Consider the following 19,843-nt stretch of genomic DNA (forward strand, 5'->3'; position numbering starts at 1 on the left):
TATTTGGTCAGGATGTTTATGCAGACCATGTTGCCTGAGAATACTTTCCCTTTTTTCCCCTCTGTGCATGAAACTTGACTTTCATTCTTTCTGAATATGGGAATTGTTCTCTTTGGTTTCATATTTCTTAAAATCAGAGCCACACTTGAGACAAGGAATTATCCATCTCACTTGTACTAGGGATCTGTTCAGAGTGATGTTTCTAGGAAGTTCATACACCAGTTGGTATGTGGGGTATCCTCACAGGGGGATTGACTCCCATTTTATTCCCTTTCAAAAGAGTCTTTGGACCCTGTGGTCCTCTGTTGGTCTTTGAATGTTGTATATATCTTCCTCTGGCTTTGAAACGCTTCAGCTTCTCTGTTGCACTGTTTTCTAGTCCTCTTTTTCTAGACGATCTTTAAGCCTGGCAAAGTTCTGATTTAAGAATGCAAGCGGCATGACTCAATAAAGCCTCATTTCACTTCTTTGTTTTATAGAGTCTCCCATTAGAATATCAGTATCAACAGAAGGAGCAAATACTTCTTCATGTAAGTATATTTAAATATTCCATTCGTTAGTTTTTAACCCAAGACAGTATCTGCTTCTGAAGATCGTGTTCCTGTGTATCCTCTGCCCTTACTGAGGAACAGTCCATCAAGTTCGGGAGCAGGATGGTATTTGCTGTTTGGAAGGGAATGGCCCCTTGCTATGCTTAGGGTGGACTAGATATCCCCTCCCCCTAAGGCACATATGGATATGAGAAGACACGACATATGTGGTAGTTTTATAATGCAGTCTCTTTGAATGTTGAAAAATGACTACAGAGCCTCTGAGGCCTGGTTCTAGGTGAGCAACAGAGAACATCGTTGGTGGTTTTTTAATGTGTCTTGATGCCTTGAGCAATTGCCTGAGGCCTGATACCCAGCTGTTTGGGGCCTATTCTAAAGCTCCCCAGTTCTCATATAAAGTGTGCTGTGACAGAGTGAGGAACTATATATAGATGCCCTTAATTCAAATTTGATAGTAAGTGACTAATTATGAGAATGCTTGGAAGCAAGTCCCCAGGCAAGATCTCAGATTGGTTTTCATCTGTTTAATGTGAAATGTGCTTTGTGCTTATGGAGTTCTACAACGGTTAGATTGATTGGTGCTTTGTGCCATGTCAGGGGAACTTAAGAAATTAGCAAGGACTAGTAAAAATAGTTTTGATACTTACGAATTGTGAATGGCATAGAATTAAGTTTTGATATCCAACGGGGGAATTTATCAGACCTTGAAAATAAAGCCTATAATTACAGTCTTTCTCTCCCATATTTTAGCTCTTTATTTAAAGCTATTTCTCAGGTTGATAAGCTCTTCAATAAATAGATGTCCCCAATCATTCCATTCCAGCCCAGAGGGTGTGTTTAAGGAACAATTTCCTTTGGCTGTCAGCATGGTAGGGACCACTTGCAAGAAGGTCTGTACATTTGGCAACTTTAGTTGTTTTCTCAGGCTGTTGAAATAAATCCAGTTTGAACCTAAAGCCTTTCCCTTTGGGCTGATGGTACCAGAACTGTAATGATATGATGTAAACGTATCTTTTATTGCAAGAAGTATGATGTTTTGACTATATTTTAGCTAGATAAAGCATCATTTAACTAGATTGATAGCAGCAATCTAGGGAGATCAAACAGGAAATAAAATGCTAGAGAGGACTTAAATTGGCTTCTTCTGTATTCTAACGATACTCATTACATAGTCTGAAATGATAATCCCTTCTGGGGAATTTGGGATATTTGTTATTTAATTCTACTTATAAAAAGATTAGTATAATTATATAGATTTTAGCTGACTAGCATTAAGGCATCATGTGGAGCTTTGTTTTAGATTTTTGAGTGCTTATTATACAAGGGCAAATACTGGATTTTTCCTTTTGGCATTTTGTCTGGGAACAGTTTCTCCCTTGCATGATTCATTGAATAAAGTTATTGAAACTCTTGTAATTGGAACCCTCATGCTATCATTAACAGGGCGATGGATGCTATCCTTAAGCATATCCGAGCAGTCTTGGAATAGAAGAAATACTTCTTTGGATTTTCCAGAGCTTTAGGGAACTGAAATGAATCTCTCGGTTCATATTGTATTCATTGCAATACTGTTGAGAGAGAAATAATTTTGAAATCTGACTCTGATCTCCAACTCTCAGCAGAGTTAGTTCCTGTTGTTTGGTAAAGGATTTTGACGAAGAAAGAAGGCTTTGTGTTTTGATATCATGTTAAAATGTATCAGTGTGCCATTTTCATGCATCCCTCCTTCCCCGTTCATGCTAGACTCTCAGTAAATGCTGTGGGATTGATTAATGCCCACATTTTTGTTAATCTCATGAAAATATGCTCCATAATTTGAAAATACAACCAATAGTGGCAGGATCCTAAGTCTATTCTTGGTTAGAACGGTGAGAGCAGTGTGAGGCATCATCAACTCACCTATGGGCAGCACCCATAGAACCCTGCATTGCAGAAGGCTGTGACGTCAGCATAGCTCCATCTAGTAAAGGCTGAAGGGGAAACTTGAGGAAGCAGTAACGGCAATAAGCGGGATGTAAACATCCAAACGATATCTGTGAGTCGAAGTCCTTGGGAAAGTTCACATGGGTCGGGAATAATCAGCCCTGAAGACTAGGTTTCTTTTCACTTCGTTTCACCCAGAAAGGAGACACCAGTAAATCCCCGGATGTGAAAACTGAACTACGCAATTGGGATGTAATCATGTCTTTGTGGGGCTACGTTCTTTGAACTATTGGCACTTGTGTTTCTATGTACACTTTAAAAAGCCTTTCTGAAGAGGATGGATTCAGCCTGTTATGTGTTACGATGACTTGGTGTGCTTTTGGGGTCAGGCAGCCCTGTTTCTTGTTCATTCTTCAGGTACAAATGTGCACACCTCTGTGGGGAAACATCCCCTTACTGCCAGTCCTGTTGATGAGAGCGTGTCACTGCTGAGTAAATCTTGGGACGATTCAGCAGTGTCAGTTTACATCCTTGGCCCTGCTCAGAACTCTCTGTCCTTTCTGCTGACTTCTTGCTTTTCTCCAAAGCCTTCCCTGACCATGCCTGCCCTCAAAGTTCTGCTTTTGACGTCTCAAACTCCTATTGGAATAGAAAAAACAAGAAGAAGAAAATAAGAATTGCCCACTTATCTATCTGAAATACTATTGCTAATATTTTAATATATATATTCCTCTAATCAGTGTTTTTCATTCTGACTTTCTATTTATCCACCCTTCCTCTATCTACTTAATGTATAATAAGCATTTTTCTCATGCTAGTTAGTAAATACTGATCAGAAATATTTTCACATATTTTTTTAAATCTTAAATTTTTAAATATTTTTTGATCATCGTAACAATAAAGCAGTTGTTCTTGACTGGAGGTTTAAAAGAATTTATTTTTCATTTACAAACACCTTATCATTTATTCCCCCTGTGTATTTATTATTCCTAGCAATTCATAATTACTGGTGAAATATCAAAGTTACAAAGCCTACCCTTTGTAAGGAAAATTTTAACTATTTTCTTTTTTGAAATTGGGATTGAAATTTGCATTGTGTATTCACTATTTTTAGAGTTACTAATTTATAAAGTTTTCAAGAAGTGTCTTACAATGATCTCCTGGTAAAGATTAACATTATTTTCCTTTATTTACTTTTTTTTGGTAAATGAGGCATCTGTGACTTGAAACATATTATTTGCTAAACAAGCGTCCTATTACATACACTTACGTGATATTGTGTAAGGAGAAGAATGTGAACAAAATAGTTAGTAGGACGCTCTTGTTCCTCCTTTATGTAGGATCAGCACGAAAGTAAAAGGACTGCTTAGAACAAACCTGAATTATTTTTCTCTGAAGTGCCAGCTGCCCATGACCCTATGTTGCCTACAATTTTATTGAATGCTGTAAAAAAAAAAGTGCAATTGTTATACCAATCACTTTACTGAATTAAGAACCACCCATTCCAATTTAATATATAAATGAGGGAAACAAAAATGAGAAGTCTGATGAATAGTAATTAGATAAAAATAAAGATAAGTTTCTGGAAAACAGTCTTAAATAGTAGTAAGTGTTTCAAGTAATAATAATAGCATAAATCTATTGATGACTTTCTGTATACCAGGCACTGTCCTGGGTGATTTGTATGGATGATAACTCATGATTCTCACAAAACCTTAATCCAGTTTTCAGATGATGATACTGATCTATCTTGTCTGAAGTCATACAAGCAGAATTCAAACCCAGGCAATACACTAGTCTGCTATGATACATGAGATTTTGTTGCCTCAAAGAAAAAGCCTTTAATATTAAAAGGAATGTGATTCTATGAATGGACTGCAAAGTTATCTTTGACACGAAGTGGATTGGGAGTATGGGTGGTAGCCTAATAAGGTAAATGTATGGCCTGGGACCAGCTGAGCCCCTACGATCTGTATGTCACCCATCAAAGCATGGCAGGCAGTGAGGCGAAATGGAAAGAACACACATCTTGGGTGGACACGTGCTTGTAAGTCTAAATGTGAGTGCTGCAATTACTGGGTAATCTTAGGCGAGTTGTTAACCTCCCCGAGACTCAGTTTCAAGGTCCGTATAATCTTGTTTGTCTCAAATCTATATTGGAAGCCTGATGTGGGAAAATTAATGTGAATCATTTAGCACATCTTTGCTTTTAGGTGGTCTCCCTTCTCTGTGGGAGAGAGCTATACCTGGAAAAGCGATGTGGCTCTAAAAAGAGAATGGTAATTAGAGGCAGCCTTACGTCTTATTTGAACAATGTAGGATAATATCTTTATTTTTGGAGGAGGAAAGGAGCTAATTATTTGCATTCTAAATGATGATGCTGGAAGTTCTATGCTCGGAAATCACTGTGTCTTTTCAAAATATGATATATTCTCAGCTAAGCCTGCATTTCAAAGGAACTTATCCAGGAAGTCCTCTTTGAAATCTCTGAATGAAATGAAGAATTCAGTCTTTAATTTGGCACCTAAAAGAGCTCACTGAAGGGGAAAATCTCTTTTGTCCGCAGGACATTTTTGTTATAATGAGATACAGCATTTTCACTTGGGGGCAGTGATATGTATTGATCAGATTGGGCCAAGTCCATGGTCCATTGGTGAGATTTACATTCCATCCTCAGCTGGAACTGACTTACCTGCTTTAATGGTGGAGGAAACTGCCTGAACCTTTGCTAAATGATTCTCAGCTGGAAAAATGGCATTTCAATTTCAGATCTTTATTGGTGGCAAATATGAAATCTGTCCTGTCACCGTCGGAGAGCTACTTCCAAGTGAATGCAAACTGTGTTTCCAGGTTTCTAGAAACATGACATTTTCAAGGGTGTGGTGGCTCTGTTGTGGAGAATGACAAACAAATTCCCATGCACCATATAGCAATAAGAGAATAATTTAAAAAGGAAATTGCCCCTCTGGTATTACTTCCATCTTTCTAATTGCCTAGGCACTTACAGATTTTTGGGGCAGTACAGTGTCTTGACCAAGAGCACCGGCGTGTATATATCACAGCCATTCCTATGCTCGGGCAAGTTACTGCCTTCGTGTTCAGTTCATTCATTTTGTGAGTGAATGTGTCTTACTGTTTTTCTTAACGTACCGCCTACAACTGTCCTATCATTCTTCAGTCCTGCCTTTGACCTTTCTAAAGGCATTCATTGTCTCTCATTACATTCCACTACCGGGTGAGATCATCTCAAAACTTTTGATCAAGCTTACAACGAAACTATAATTAACCTTGTGTATTCAGTTGAAATTAAACTTTTACAGAATTTTCTTTGGAACCATGGAATAAACCATATATGTGTATGTGCTGTGTATATATAAGTAACTGATATTTGCATCATACTGTGTATTTTATAAGGCATATTTTTATATGTTGAGTCATTTATTCACACAAGAACTCTGTGACCTAGATTTCGTCCCATTTGTCAGTTGAGGGGTTGAGGCTCAGACGTTCTGACATGTCCAAATTCAAAAACTAAGTAGGTGGTATAGCAGAAATTTAAAACTGAATCTTCTGATTGCAAATCCTATGGTCTTTTTTTTTTTTTAAGTTTATTTATTTGAGAGAGAGAGAGAGAGCATGCACAGCAGGGGGCTGGGGGGGGATGGGTAGGGGCAGAGAGAGAGAATCCCAAGCAAGCTCTGTCAGTTCAGAGCCCAATGCAAGGCTCGAACTCACGAACCGAGAGATCATGACCTGAGCCTGAGTTCAAGAGTAGGATGCTTAACCAGTCGGTTAAGCTACCCAGGCACCCCAACAAATCTTATGGTCTTTTAATACAAAGTTTTATGGGATCCATACAGCCAGCTTGAGGGAGGGCCTTCTTAAAAAAAAAAAAAAAAAGGCATCAAGATGTAGTTTTTCTGAAGATTCCCAGAATATAATCAACATTTGTTCCAGTTATCCCAAAGCCAGCTTTTATTGAATTAATACACTTCCCACAAACTACAAGGTAATAAAATGGACAGGCGAGCCCTTAGTTAATGGCAATACAATTCAAGGGTTTAATACTATAAAAGGAGGCAAGACTGTTGGTCCACAATTATTACAGTGACTTGCTGTTCAGCTTTGTTACTTTGAGAATGATGTGGTATATTTCCAAATATGCTATTTTACAGAGATGGGAATAATCTTAGAGCCATTGTGCTAATGGGAGTATGATCTTCATCAAACAGGCATATCTTCCTCAGCAGTAGTTTTTTTCAGATAGTTGCATTGCCTTATCCCAGGCTAACTACTATTTAATTTATTATGTGATATCTTAAATCCTGAAAATTATTTGTATGGTACCGAAATTCATTAGTAGAAAATTATCACACTTGTTTCTTTGTATTTTATTCTTTTGGGAGATTTTTACTAAAATAGTCTCGTTAACATTAAGAAAATTAGTCAAGTCTTTTTGTACATCAGCTGGAAAAGGGAAGGACATCTTTTTCCCCCTGTTTTCAGAGTAGTAAAACTATAGTTAAGTGTTTTTAATCATTAGGGATGGAGCAGTGAAATGGATTATACACACACCAGTTTTAATTTTTTAAATGGAGAAGTGGAGGGAAGAGAATGGAGACAGAGAAGTGTATATCAAGAAAGCATCTAGATCAGAGCTAGCAATGTTTAAATAAATTTGGTGTTTTTTTTAATTCTTTATTTTTTTTTCAAGTTACCTAGGGATCTGAGAAATAGGAAGATGGGAATAGAAGCCTTTAAATTAGCCCCTGGGTGTTCTAGGAGACAGCTGTCTCCCTGGGGTAGGGGGAGGAATAAGATAGAGGAAGGGATGGGGAACAACATGATAAAGCAGCAGCAAAATACGAAATATGGATCATGATTTAAGAGTTTATTGATTACAAGCTATAGAAATTTAACCCCAGAGGGCTTAATATAAAGAGGGTATGTTGGAGTACATGACTGGTGCATTTTGATCCAGAACTCCACTGCTATTAATAGAATCTTCTCTCAACCTTTATGCTTTGCTTCTCTACAAATGGTAGCTTCATTCTCAGTGGGTTTTGTCTGCCTGACAAGGAGAGAACTGCTGGTGTCTCTAAGCCTGTAACCCCTTAGAGCATAATCTAAAAAGAAGAGAAAGTCCACTCCTCATCCACACAGCAAAATTTAAGGAAGAATGTGATTGGCTCTACTTGTGTCATGTGCCTGCTCCTAAAACGGTTACTGTATCCAGGGAGATTAATGACTCAGGCACGGCAGGGGCCAGGTCAGATGTCCACTGCTGTGTGTGTTTGGGTTCGTGAGGCAGATGGGCTCAGCCCCATGGGAACTGCATGGTGTAGGTTCATTACGGGCAGGAAGGTTGTGTACCTAAGGAAGGGCAGGGTGGGCTAGACAGGCGAAACCAGTGCAGTCCTCTATGGTTGATAAGCAGACAACTTTAGAAGAGTCAGGAGATACAAATCTCAGAATTTTAAAGGAAACCTAAAAATAAATGTTACTGAACATTGTTTAATTGGGCAGACCAGATTTTTAAAGAAAATTAGAAAACTGAAGACAATTGAAGTATCTTGAAAGACTTTATTAGAACCTGTGAGCTGACTGTATGATCATTCTTAAAAATGCCTTCTTTTTTTAAGTCCAGAAACGTATGCTTTTCTGAAGAAGGTAGAAAAGAGTAAAAAAAATGAGCTACGGTTTTCACATTAGAATGCATAGGAAGCATTTTTGAAATCTGTAAAATGTTCTGACTTTGGAGTTAGAAGTCAAAGTCTATTTGATCCAGATTCTTTTATTAAGGAATCTCTGATTAAGTAGTTTTTGAAAAATTACTAGTTTCTTTCACCAGAGTAATTGTATATTGATTAGTTTCTTTCTTTTTTAACGGTAAGAAAAGGAAAAGAAACATGCTTAGCCCGTTCCATTTAATATTGTACAGAAAACTCAGCAGGTCTTGTTGAAGTGTGACATCACATTTGCTGAAGCTTTATCAGCCTCATAGACATCACCACTGAAACCTGGAGGAAATAGTGTCTCCACTAGTTCATCTGTAGGCAAATCCCACTTTTCCCTGCCCTACTCTTATTATAATGCATCTACCATACAAGGTGCTTGAGGATTTAATTCAATTTTTAATAACTTTGTATTCATAGTTCAACTAATTGTCAAAGAACTGCTGGAATGGCACTTTTCATTTCATCTCTCAGTCTACCAGAAGTCAGCAAAATCTTAAAAACCAATTATATGGCCAATGTGGGTTAGAGTCTACAGCTGCGCTCATCTCCATTCAAGTCCATGACTATCTCTTACTTAAGAGATTTGGCGTTTAGGTTGAATTTATTCATCACATCTAAGCTATTGTTTTGTTCATTGCTCAGATATTCCATGGTCTCTTCTTCAGCGAATATCAAGCTTTTTAAAAAATGGGATGAGGAGAGATGGAGAGAGGGTGAGAGGGAGACACACACACACACACACACACAGGGGAGACAGAGAGACAGAGATAGGCCGTGTTAAATATTGCAGGACTTTTTTTTTTGCCATGATAAGAAATTTCCTCCGTATTCCTTTTAATTTTTAAAAGGAATTTTGGGCTATTAATTTCTTCATTTCAATAGTAAAAATTGTAAAATATAGATTGGGATAGGCCAAGTGACAACTAAGGTCAAATAGCAAGTGAGTGGTAAATGTGAAATTAAAATTTGATGGCCCTGTTTTTGCTATTTGAGTCTTAGATCACTGAGGGTTTCTCTCTCTTTGATTAAAATAAGTGAATGGTTAGTAATCTATTTCCCATAGGGCTCCAGCATGATGCTAGGAACTGTGAAGTGTATTTCTTGAAAGGGGAGAAGGTTGGGAAGGTGAAGTCAAGATTAGTCCTTGGGCTGAAGTAGTTTGCAGTAAAATAGAAAGGTTAATTGTGGTTAATTGTGCTAATTATGTGTAATGACACATATTCATGATACAAAGCAGAATATGGGAAATAGATTTTTAAATTAAGTTGCTTTTTAAATAATATTGCTTAAGATAGAATACACTTACCCATTCTATGGCATGTGACTTAAAAGGAAATATTATTTAGATAATGATTTTTTTTTTTACTGTTGTCTCTTTTTTAAGTAGCCAATTATTTCTGCTTCATGTTTAGAGCTCAATAATTTTAACAAGAATCAGAATTCTGAAATTTATCTATTTAAAAAGACAATGAAAATCTATGATTTACCATTAAAAGTAAAAGGCCAAATAAGATTAAGAGAAATCAGAAATTACTTTGCACTAAGTAGTTTTGAAAGCAGTTTGGGAACTTTTAAGGGATTTAGAAACTTAACTGGAAATTTTAGATGAGCATAATCATAGTATGGTAAGTTGAATTACTGTTGATTTTCAGAAACTTGCCCATCATACATAGATGGACTTAAAAGATATTCAAAGAGATATTTTTGACTAGGTTACCTGGAAATATATATGGAAAGGTTGAAGTTTCTTGAACAATATTATTTTCATTAGTTGTCTTTTTTTTTAATTTTAATTTTTTAACATTTATTGAATTGACCTAAAGGTGACAGAAGTAGTAAACTAGAAAATGTATGTCTAATTATATTGTAACTGAGTGATAGGTATAGTAAATTAAAATAATAAAGTAAATTAATTAAAATGATTAAGTATTGAAAACAAAATATTCCTTTATAATGATTCCTCTATTTCTTAAAGTTCATTTATTGGAAGCAGTGATTAATTGACAAGAAGCTTCTGTGTCATCTGATTGAGTTTTCAACTGTAGATTCCCCATGTAAGAATTAAGATATATTCAAAAACATAATCTGTAAGAGGAAATATATTAAATTTATTTTATAATATTTTATATAAATGTCATGAATTTTAACTTGAGATCTAGCTATTTAATCAACCTATAAAAATTCACATCATTCACAAATAATGTAACTTTGAAAACAGATCATTGTTATTTTAATTCTTAGTCTACAAAGATATAATAAAGAAGTTGCTACAACTACTTTTAAAAAGTTGCAAAATCTAACAATCCACCACTGATGAACTGTTCCCGGCAGAATTTGACACACAGGACATGTTTATGATAAGATGTGATGTGAGGGAATATGAAGAGAAGTAGCATCACACATATCTGAGGGAAAATTATTTAAGTGGCCGTAATAGGTTTGTTTTTGTTTTTTACAAATTTTGTACATTTCCCTTTAGTTGATCCAGATAGAGTTTTTTCCCCTCTGCTATCCTCATCGCAGGTTCTTATTTTCACATCCCTAATACTCCAAAGCAGAAATGCATCTTGTTCAGGCTTGATCCTCAAGTTATCTGCAGAAAAATAAACCATACAAAGAATCCTTGGGTATGTTTTAGAATGAATAGATTATGGGGGCAGCAGAATTGCCATGTATGTGCAAATGAGACTGTGTGTGAAAGCAAGATAAGCTTTAGGAAGGAAATAGGTGACTCAAGGGCACATAAGGGATTTGTTGGAACCTTTAAAAACATTTTTACAATGCAGGTGAAGGGGACTGAGATTTAAAACTGTTCAGCTTTGTGAAAAAATAAAAATGAAACCTAACATCATTACATGCATACATACAGAAACAAGTATGACTAAAACTTTCTGCTTGTTTTTTTTTTTAAGTTTCTAGAACACTGGCTGTGACCTTTTATGTACAAAGTGCATGAAGAGTGAGTCTAATAGAAGCTGCTAGTGGAGAGGGTCTTCATGAAGAATAGGACCAGCTCTGCTCTCTCAATAATTGTCAAAACGTCTTAGCTCACCTCCCTCCTTTTGTAGCAGTAGTGCAGACTTGGGTATATTTTATTTAAATTGTATCTGAAATTGTAAATATATATATATATATTCATATATATTTATATATATTCATATATATTTATATATATTCATATATATTTATATATATTCATATATATGTTTATATTCATTCATTTAAATTGTCTCTGAAATTGTAAAATATATATATATTCATACATATTTATATATATATGAATATATATATTCATTCATTTAAATTGTATCTGAAATTGTAAATATATATATATGTTTATATATATATTTATATTCATTCCTTGTCCAGTCAAGGGAGAAAGCATACTCTTTATTAGTTTATTGATATACAAAGATGTTAGATTGTCTTCCCACCCCCAGGGGTACTCTTCTGATGGTCTCATAGCTCTTGCTTCAAGCAACAAGATTGCTACTAGTTATTGGCACGAAGTGCACATCGGTTCCCAAACTGTAATGTAAGGTCTGGAAGGAAGGGATTTGGGGTTATTTGTGTTTCCATTCCCATAACGTATCACTGTACTGTTTCCCAGAGGTGATTTTTTTTAGTTAGATTATTATACTTTTTAAAAGTTGCATGCATATGTAATTATAGGAAGACACCTAAAAAATCATGAAACATATTTAAATATTTAAAAGAATTTTCTTAATGTTTATTTTTGAGAGAGAGAGAGAGAGAGAGAGAGAGAGAGAGAGAATGAGCGGGGGGAGGGGCAGAGAGAGAGGGAGACACAGAATCCGGAGCAGGCTCCAGGCTCTGAGCTGTCAGCACAGAGCCTGACGCGGGGCTCGAACTTACAAACTGCAAGACCATGACCTGAGCCGAAGTCAGACGCTTAACCGACTGAGTCACCCAGGCACCCCAGATATTTAAATGTTTTAAAATCGATGTTTTAAAAAAATAACATTGGCTGAAATAATATTAGAAAATTTTTTTTTTAATTTTATTTTTATTTTTTATTTTTTTCATTTATTTTTTACTTAAGAAATTTTTTTTTTATTTTTTAATATATGAAATTTACTGTCAAATTGGTTTCCATACAACACCCAGTGCTCATCCCAAAAGGTGCCCTCCTCAATACCCATCACCCACCCTGCCCTCCCTCCCACCCCCCATCAACCCTCAGTTCTCAGTTTTTAACAGTCTCTTATGCTTTGGCTCTCTCCCACTCTAACCTCTTTTTTTTTTTTTTTTTTTTCCTTCCCCTCCCCCATGGGTTTCTGTTATGTTAGAAAATTTTTAACATTTTGAGAAGTATTTAACATTTTGTATGCTTCTATTTCAATTTTTCTGACTTCTGTATCTGGGAAGTTTCTTCATTTTATGACAAGTATTCATTTACGTGGTGGTTTATAAGTATCTGTTTCCCCTTAGATGGGATTATTATAAATTATCTGAAAATCTACATATTAACTGGTTGGTCGCTGTTCCTCTCTGTGGTGCTGAAGAGTCTTTGGGAATAAAGGCATGCCACCATTGCATTAATAAGGTTGATTTTTCTTTTATTATCATTAAAAGTAATGATACTAAAGTAGTAATAATATCTTCTAGTGAGCACCTATCACACATCAGATTCTGTCATTTGAGAACAAATATTTATTAGTCAAGTTATATAATGAAAAACCTAAGAGGCTCAAACAAGTCAGTATTTGTCAAGGTTAGATAAAAAGTAATGGCAGAAGCAAAGTTGCTTTCCAGCCTCTCTGACTCCACATCCTGAGCTCTTTTCACTCACTGACTGTAGTGACTATAGAGGAAGAAAGAAAAACCCTCAGAGGGCTCCTCTTGTGAGGGCATGTGATCATTGCAGCTACTTTTGAAAATAGTTGTTTTCCTCTAACACAGTTACTTGGACCAATCAGTTCTATGAATCAAGGTTCCTGAGCAAAGTACAGAAATATACGTACACATTTACTATGATAAAAAGCATTCAGACCAGGAAGTTTTAGATAAGAAATCATATTTGTTTGGTACTTGGATAATTTAGAAGGAATTCATAAACCTCGCACACATATTGGGTTGGAGAGACAATGATGAGTGCTTTATGGTCGATAAAAAGGGGTGTCCATTAAATATCTGAAACTTAGCATTATAAGAAACAAATAAATAAACACATAGGTGATACGTATCCTCAACTACCTCAGCCTTCATTTTGATGGTAATTTTCAGATCAATTTTGAGATGCAGAATAAAAATCATAACTTTTTGTATAAATTTCAAATTGATATGGAAGGTTATTTGACTTTAACAGTCTTTATAGTAGGTTTTCTTTTTTGTGTTTAGATTGACTTATTTTGTCAGTTTTTAGGTTTTTTTTTCCAAGCAAGATGGCATTTTCATCTCCTGCTGCTATTAACATTTACAGCATGCGGCCTTTTGTTGCAATGTGGTGTAAATTCCAAGTGACTGAGGATGATTAAACAGAAAATGAAACTTGAATGGCACTATCTCAAAATCACTTAAAGCCATGACAGGTGTCTGTCTGTGGCAATATATCAGTTTTGAACACATGAAAAGTAAGAAATGGTGGCTTTTACATGGTTGGATTTCTTTTTCTTTGAAATCAGAGAGAGAAAATACCAATTTGTCCTGGATCACTAAAACAGTGAGCTGGATTTCTAAACAACGTGGATAGTACACACAATGAATTACCCCTGAGTTTGCAATCTGATAGGTATGTGCCATACCTATTTTATACCAGTTGTAATTTTCTCATTTGTACACAGATGCTGAGTAACATTAAAAAAATGTATAACTGTAATTAAAAAGCAAGCACTCAAGAAAGATAAGACACAAAGAATTAATTGCAATTACAACTCTTCTTTCCGCATTGACTGCAAAAGCTTGGTGATCTGAATTGTGCTTCAGCCATAAGCTCAGGACTCCCTCCAACCCCCAAGGCTCTTCTTTAACATTTGTTATTACTTAGCTATTTTATTTGGCAGAGATCCCTCTGTCTCATCTTCTAATGCACTGGCAGGGTTCCTATTGCCAATAGCTTCGAGCCTACTACTGCTAGGATAAGCGGCATAGCCGAACTTTCTAGCCTCTGCATCCTTATAAATAATGCATCCAGTTTCCTGTAACTACATGAACCCTTAGACTTTGGTAGGCATGTCTTTGTTAGGGTAAAAGAGTGGGGAGATGAACAGTAGGGGAAATAGTTGTAGGCAGTTATTATCACTGATTAGAACCTGACGCCATCATATATGCATTACTCACTAGGTTAATGTTAATGGAATGCTTATGATATTTATAGTAGACATAAACATGATATATAAAAATAATATCTTTGCTGACTAAACTGCATGCTTAATTCAACATGGAAAGTGCTGGTAATGTTCACCTAGGACCTTTTAAAACTCTATTGCCCATAATTAGATCCAATTTACTTATTTTTACAACCTCTTTTACTTTGCACAGGATCCATTGACTTTTTGGGTGTGCACACACTTGCTCTTAAGAGCAAGAATGAGATATTGGTTAAAGATAATATATAATCCTTCAGGTAGCTTGACAGTATAACATGTCACTGGATTTAGGATGAAGGAGGAAAAATACTATGATGATGACTTAATTGCAAAGTAAGTAATATATATCATACTTTGAACTTCAAAGTGTTTATAAACTGATGTTCTTAAAAATTAATGTTTTACTTTGAGCAACAGAGATATTAGTATTTAAAAAAGAGAAATTTTTAGTTTTCAATTTTTAAAAGCAAAACTTGTTTAGCAATGTTCTTTAAAATGCACCCTCAGACAATGTTAATGTAGAATAACAAAGTTCCACCCCCATACGTATCCTTTTCTTTGTTGGACATGCTATCATTGAACATTCACCGAATGACGAATGACTGTTCAGCATTAAAATTATGTCGTATGGATGAAAAAATTCAAGTTGATTTAGATTTTGAATGAGAATCAGGTTGCTCTAGAGCCTTGTATATTCTCATGAGAATTAATTGAAAGAAGGAAAAATGTTTCTAAGTAGATAAAGGATGTTAATCTTCATTTTATTGTTGGTTTCTTTAATTACCATCAGTTTAAGTCTGAACGGCTCATGTATTTATGAATATGATGACTTATAACTAATAGTGACAATTACTTTGGTCATCTTTAGCTTTTGCCATGTCAGTGATTTTGCAGAGCCTAGGGAGATATCAGAACTAATATTAGTCAAAATGTTTAATATTTATTTCTTTGAATCATGTTAAACTTCCTTATTGATTAACCTAGTTTCTACAACCAACCAAGTTTTAAACTAAATCGTCAGATCTGTATCTGTATGTATTGTAATATAATTTTTTCTCTTTGGTTTTAGTATAATTTTTTTCTATTTTGAAATGTCAGGATTTCTGGGTAATTAGAACATTTCCTTACTAGTTCAGAAGATTTGGCCCACCCTATTTTAAAACTGTGCATTGGCATGACTGGTAAATAAGTCTTCAATTCCCCAAAAAGATAATAATAAAATATATTAATATTTTATTCAATTTATGTGTTTTAATCCACCCACTAAAACAATCAAGCCAATAACTTTTTAAAAAATCAACCCATCATCAAATAACTACTATAGCCCAGTATGTTTTGATGGGTGTTTTGTTTAGATACTGAGGGTAGAAATAGATGGATTAAGTTTTTCTGTCTCTAATTGTCCAATAATCCAAAGGCTTCTTGCTTAGGCATGGTGATTTCTGGAATGGATCTCTGGATTCTTCTTTTATCATTAGTCAAAACACTATCGGAAAGAAATACTTTCATAACTCGATCCTGAGTGAAAACAACCTCAGATACTTGGACATGCACGTACAATAAACAGTGTTTCCACAACATGTCTACTGTACATATAGAATCCATGAGAAGGCGTGGACTGTCACTTCTGAAATATTTGCATTTGTGCCAGACTGAGGTTAGGAAAACTAAGTCCTCCCCTAGAATGTGACACCGTGAAAGCAGGAACCATTGCAATTTCTTTCCTTTATTCTCGTAGTCTTAGGTAGGGCTGGCACATATTAGGCACTTACCAAATAATTACTGAATGAATGAGTGAATGAATGAAGCTACCAAAGGCAGCAAGGACAAGATGAAGGTAGGATGTATATGGAAAAACTGACAAAAGGCACATTTTTGGACGTTGGGAAAAAAATTGTAAAGCTTGTAGCAGAAGAGGCATTAACTGGAGACCAAATCTTCCCTTTTCACATTAATATGAATAATTTTTACTTGCTGTAATTGCACAATGTTTTCAAATACTGTCTTAATTTTTTAAAAAAGCAATTGAAATAGAGAAATTAAATTTTCCTGCTAAAAGTCCAGGTTTAGGGTGCATCTTCTTCCCTCAGTGATCATGTTTGTATCAGCAGAAATATGCAACAGAGGGGCATCACACTGTTAAGCAGGTTAAAGCTTTTTGACTCATGTAGTTACCAGTAACATCATTTAAGTGGGTTGGTCTTATCATGGCCAGAGTTAAGCCACACAGCATGATTAAGTGGACCATCTAATGTTACAAATTAAATTCTGCTGTTGGAAAAAGATGCCCTGAGCTGAGAAGTAAATACTTGTTGTGTTCTTGTTCTCTTCTCTTCCTCTTTCCTCCCCGAATTTCAGTTTTGCTTGGGTCCAAGGATGGTAGGGCTCAGCAGAGAAGTTATTTCTTCTGTTATTGATGACTTTTATTAAGTCTTCTTTCATTGGCGCACTTTCCAAATATAATTCTCAAGAGGAGAAAGAAGGATCCTGATAGTGAGGATGATAAATAAGGAAGGACTGGCATAGATCTGCTACTTGCCATGATGTCTGCCTTGCCTTTGTTTCTCATAGTCAGCTTTCTCTGCTATTTTCCATGGAAACTCGGACATTACCACTCTCAAAATTTGAATCACGGCTTCACTCTCGTCAGACAACCCCACCTTCTACTTCAGAGAAGGGCGGAATGTCTTTTCCCTTCCTGCTTCCACATCTGTAAACTCCAGCACGATGTCTAGGACATAGCCAGCCACTTAGTGAACAGTTTTTGGACGGATGGGCAGATAGATGGCAAGATCAATTAACGTATATCTTTGGTCTTTAGAAATGGTAGCCATTTTGACCATATATGATACAGTGACCTCAAAATCTGAAATCTACTGCTTTTGAAAAGCAGATCACCCAGAGCTTTTCCATTTTTACCTTCCAGACTGTGAAAAGAAGTTGGTTTAAATGCTGAACAGCAAATCTTCTCATCAGTTGCTATATGTTGGCTGAATTACAGTAATATCAGTTCATTTCCAGTTGGACAACTCAAGCATTTAGCTCTGAGTTTTTGACAGCATACAAGTCACTAAACTAATTATTTTTGTACCCATTCGACACAACTTTTTCCCTTGCCAGAGGTTATTTTCAAACCTCTTGTCTCCGGGAGTACAGCTAGCTCTGAGCCAGCAGATGCCGAAAAATGTCTTACCTTCTCATTGTACTTTTTTTTTTTTAACTTCAGCAATTTCTCTCTGCTATTCATTTGCATCACTATAACCTTAGGTAACTTGGAAAACTGCTTAAATAGTAGCATTTCTCTCAGTAGATTCTTTGGTTTTAAGACTGTGAATGATTATGAATAATTTAACTTTTGATATACTCATGCAGAACTTTTTCACTGGAGTCTTTTTGGGTGAAAGGGAAGAATGGGAGTGGAAATCCAGTGGTATATGGACACCTTTTGGATGCCTTTGATATAGTCACTGGTAGACTATAGTAGTAAACATTTGGAAGGGCATGACAGAGGTAAATATTGGGCTATATCCAGGTATTTTAGCTTGGGGCCAAGGAGATTCAACCAAAGGATAGGTTATTTGTCTCACCTCTAGTGACAGAGTCGTGGCAAAGCCACAGGGAAGAATTTTTGAGAAACACTTCAGAAGATTTATGTTTCATTCGAGAAACCTCTTTAAAAGCCTTTTCTTTCTTATGGGAGGTATGTGGGGGTAGAAACAGCATATGGTTGAAACCCTCTGCACGGCAGTGATATGTAAAAGAAGTACTTTCCTGCTAGGTTAAATTACTCTTGCATGCCTCTTGCTGTCAGTGACATGATTTAGTTAAATACAGATGCTTTTAGAGGGGCTTTGTACTGCATCATAAATATTTAACAGTTTTATAAAATACTGTATGCATAACTGGGTGGGAAACACAGCAGTGGAGAAGCCCAACTTGCACATCAGAGCCCTTGGCCTTATAGTGTCCCCTGACCAGTTGACCGTTGAAAACGATATGCTCAGATGCAAGTGTCATCAGCAATTAAAGGATTCTGTTTCTATTTTTCCAATAAAATGAAGCTACTGTCTAACCTTTCTGATTGTCAGTAAAGTGAACTTTGTAATTTCCCTCTTCACATTATTCATAGATGTTCCAGTTCCCTAGTGACTGAAGTATGGCATTAGGAAAAATTCCTTCTCAATAAAGAAATGGTGTGGGGGAGGGGTCAAGAAAAGCTCTTAGATTTTTCTGCAGCAACTAATGGTTTATTTATATAAAGATGCTTCATTGCCATTATCTAATAGTTAAAGTCATATGAATCTTGTATTTCTGATATAATTTTGAAATTCATGTTGTTTTTTTAATATATAGTTTTAAGTTCATTTATTTATTTATTCTGAGATAGAGAGAGGGTGGAAGGGGCAGAGGGAGAGGGAGAGAATCCCAAGCAGGCTCTGCACTGTCAGTGTAAGAGCCCGATGTGGGGCTCAAATTTACCAACTGCGAGACCATGACTTGAGCCAAAACCGAGAGTTAGATACCCAACCGACTGAGCCACCCAGGCACCCCTGAAATTCATTTTATTTTTATTTATTTATTTTTTTTTATTTTTTATTTAAAAAAAAATTTTTTTTTAACATTTATTTATTTTTGAGACAGAGAGAGTCAGAGCATGAACAGGGGAGGGTCAGAGAGAGAGGGAGACACAGAATCCGAAACAGGCTCCAGGCTCTGAGCTGTCAGCACAGAGCCCGATGTGGGGCTTGAACTCACGGAGTGCGAGATCATGACCTGAGCTGAAGTCGGACACTTAACCGACTGAGCTACCCAGGCGCCCCCCTGAAATTCATTTTAAAAGTCAGTTCCTTAAAGTGAGGGTAGTAGGGGAACGTGGGTGGGAAGGGTGCATGCAGTGGAGGAAGTGAACAAATACAGGTTAATGAATGTGGAATTGGTTGATTGTTTTGTTTGTTTGGCATAGACTACAGAGTTTTTGTAATAAAACTTATGACAGGAAATTAAGATGAGTTCTCTGTCATATGTTGTGGCCAGAAATAGTTATGAAAAAAAATCTTCAAAAATATTTTTTCCAGCATTTTATTACAGAATTTCCAAACATACAGAAAAGTTTAATGTACTGTGAACAACTTATGCCCACTGTCTAGATTTTACAGTTAACATTTGCTGTATTTGCTTTATCAAATGCCCATTTGACCTCTCTACCCACTCTTATTTTTGATGCCTTTTCAAGTAAGTTGCATACCTGCCTGTATTTTATTCCCACATATCCCAGTATGCCTGACATATATGTTTCATTACA

At 36.0% G+C, this 19,843-nt stretch overlaps 1 protein-coding gene across 5 annotated transcripts in view; it reads left to right on the forward strand.

Annotated features, from left to right (window-relative positions):
- Window positions 1-19,843, forward strand: part of NRG1 (neuregulin 1) — a 1,106,314-nt gene that overhangs the window by 956,684 nt on the left and 129,787 nt on the right. For 4 of the 5 annotated variants that reach the window (XM_042934482.1, XM_042934485.1, XM_042934486.1 and 1 more), the window contains exon 5: window positions 480-530. The exons of the other annotated variant lie outside the window; for it this stretch is intronic. In XM_042934482.1, the coding sequence (XP_042790416.1) occupies window positions 480-530 (51 nt within the window). The remainder of the gene's footprint in view (window positions 1-479; window positions 531-19,843) is intronic. 5 annotated transcript variants of the gene reach the window in all.

The sequence above is a fragment of the Panthera leo genome, chromosome B1 (assembly GCF_018350215.1).
Source record: "Panthera leo isolate Ple1 chromosome B1, P.leo_Ple1_pat1.1, whole genome shotgun sequence".
In the NCBI taxonomy this organism is placed as follows: Eukaryota; Metazoa; Chordata; class Mammalia; order Carnivora; family Felidae; genus Panthera; species Panthera leo.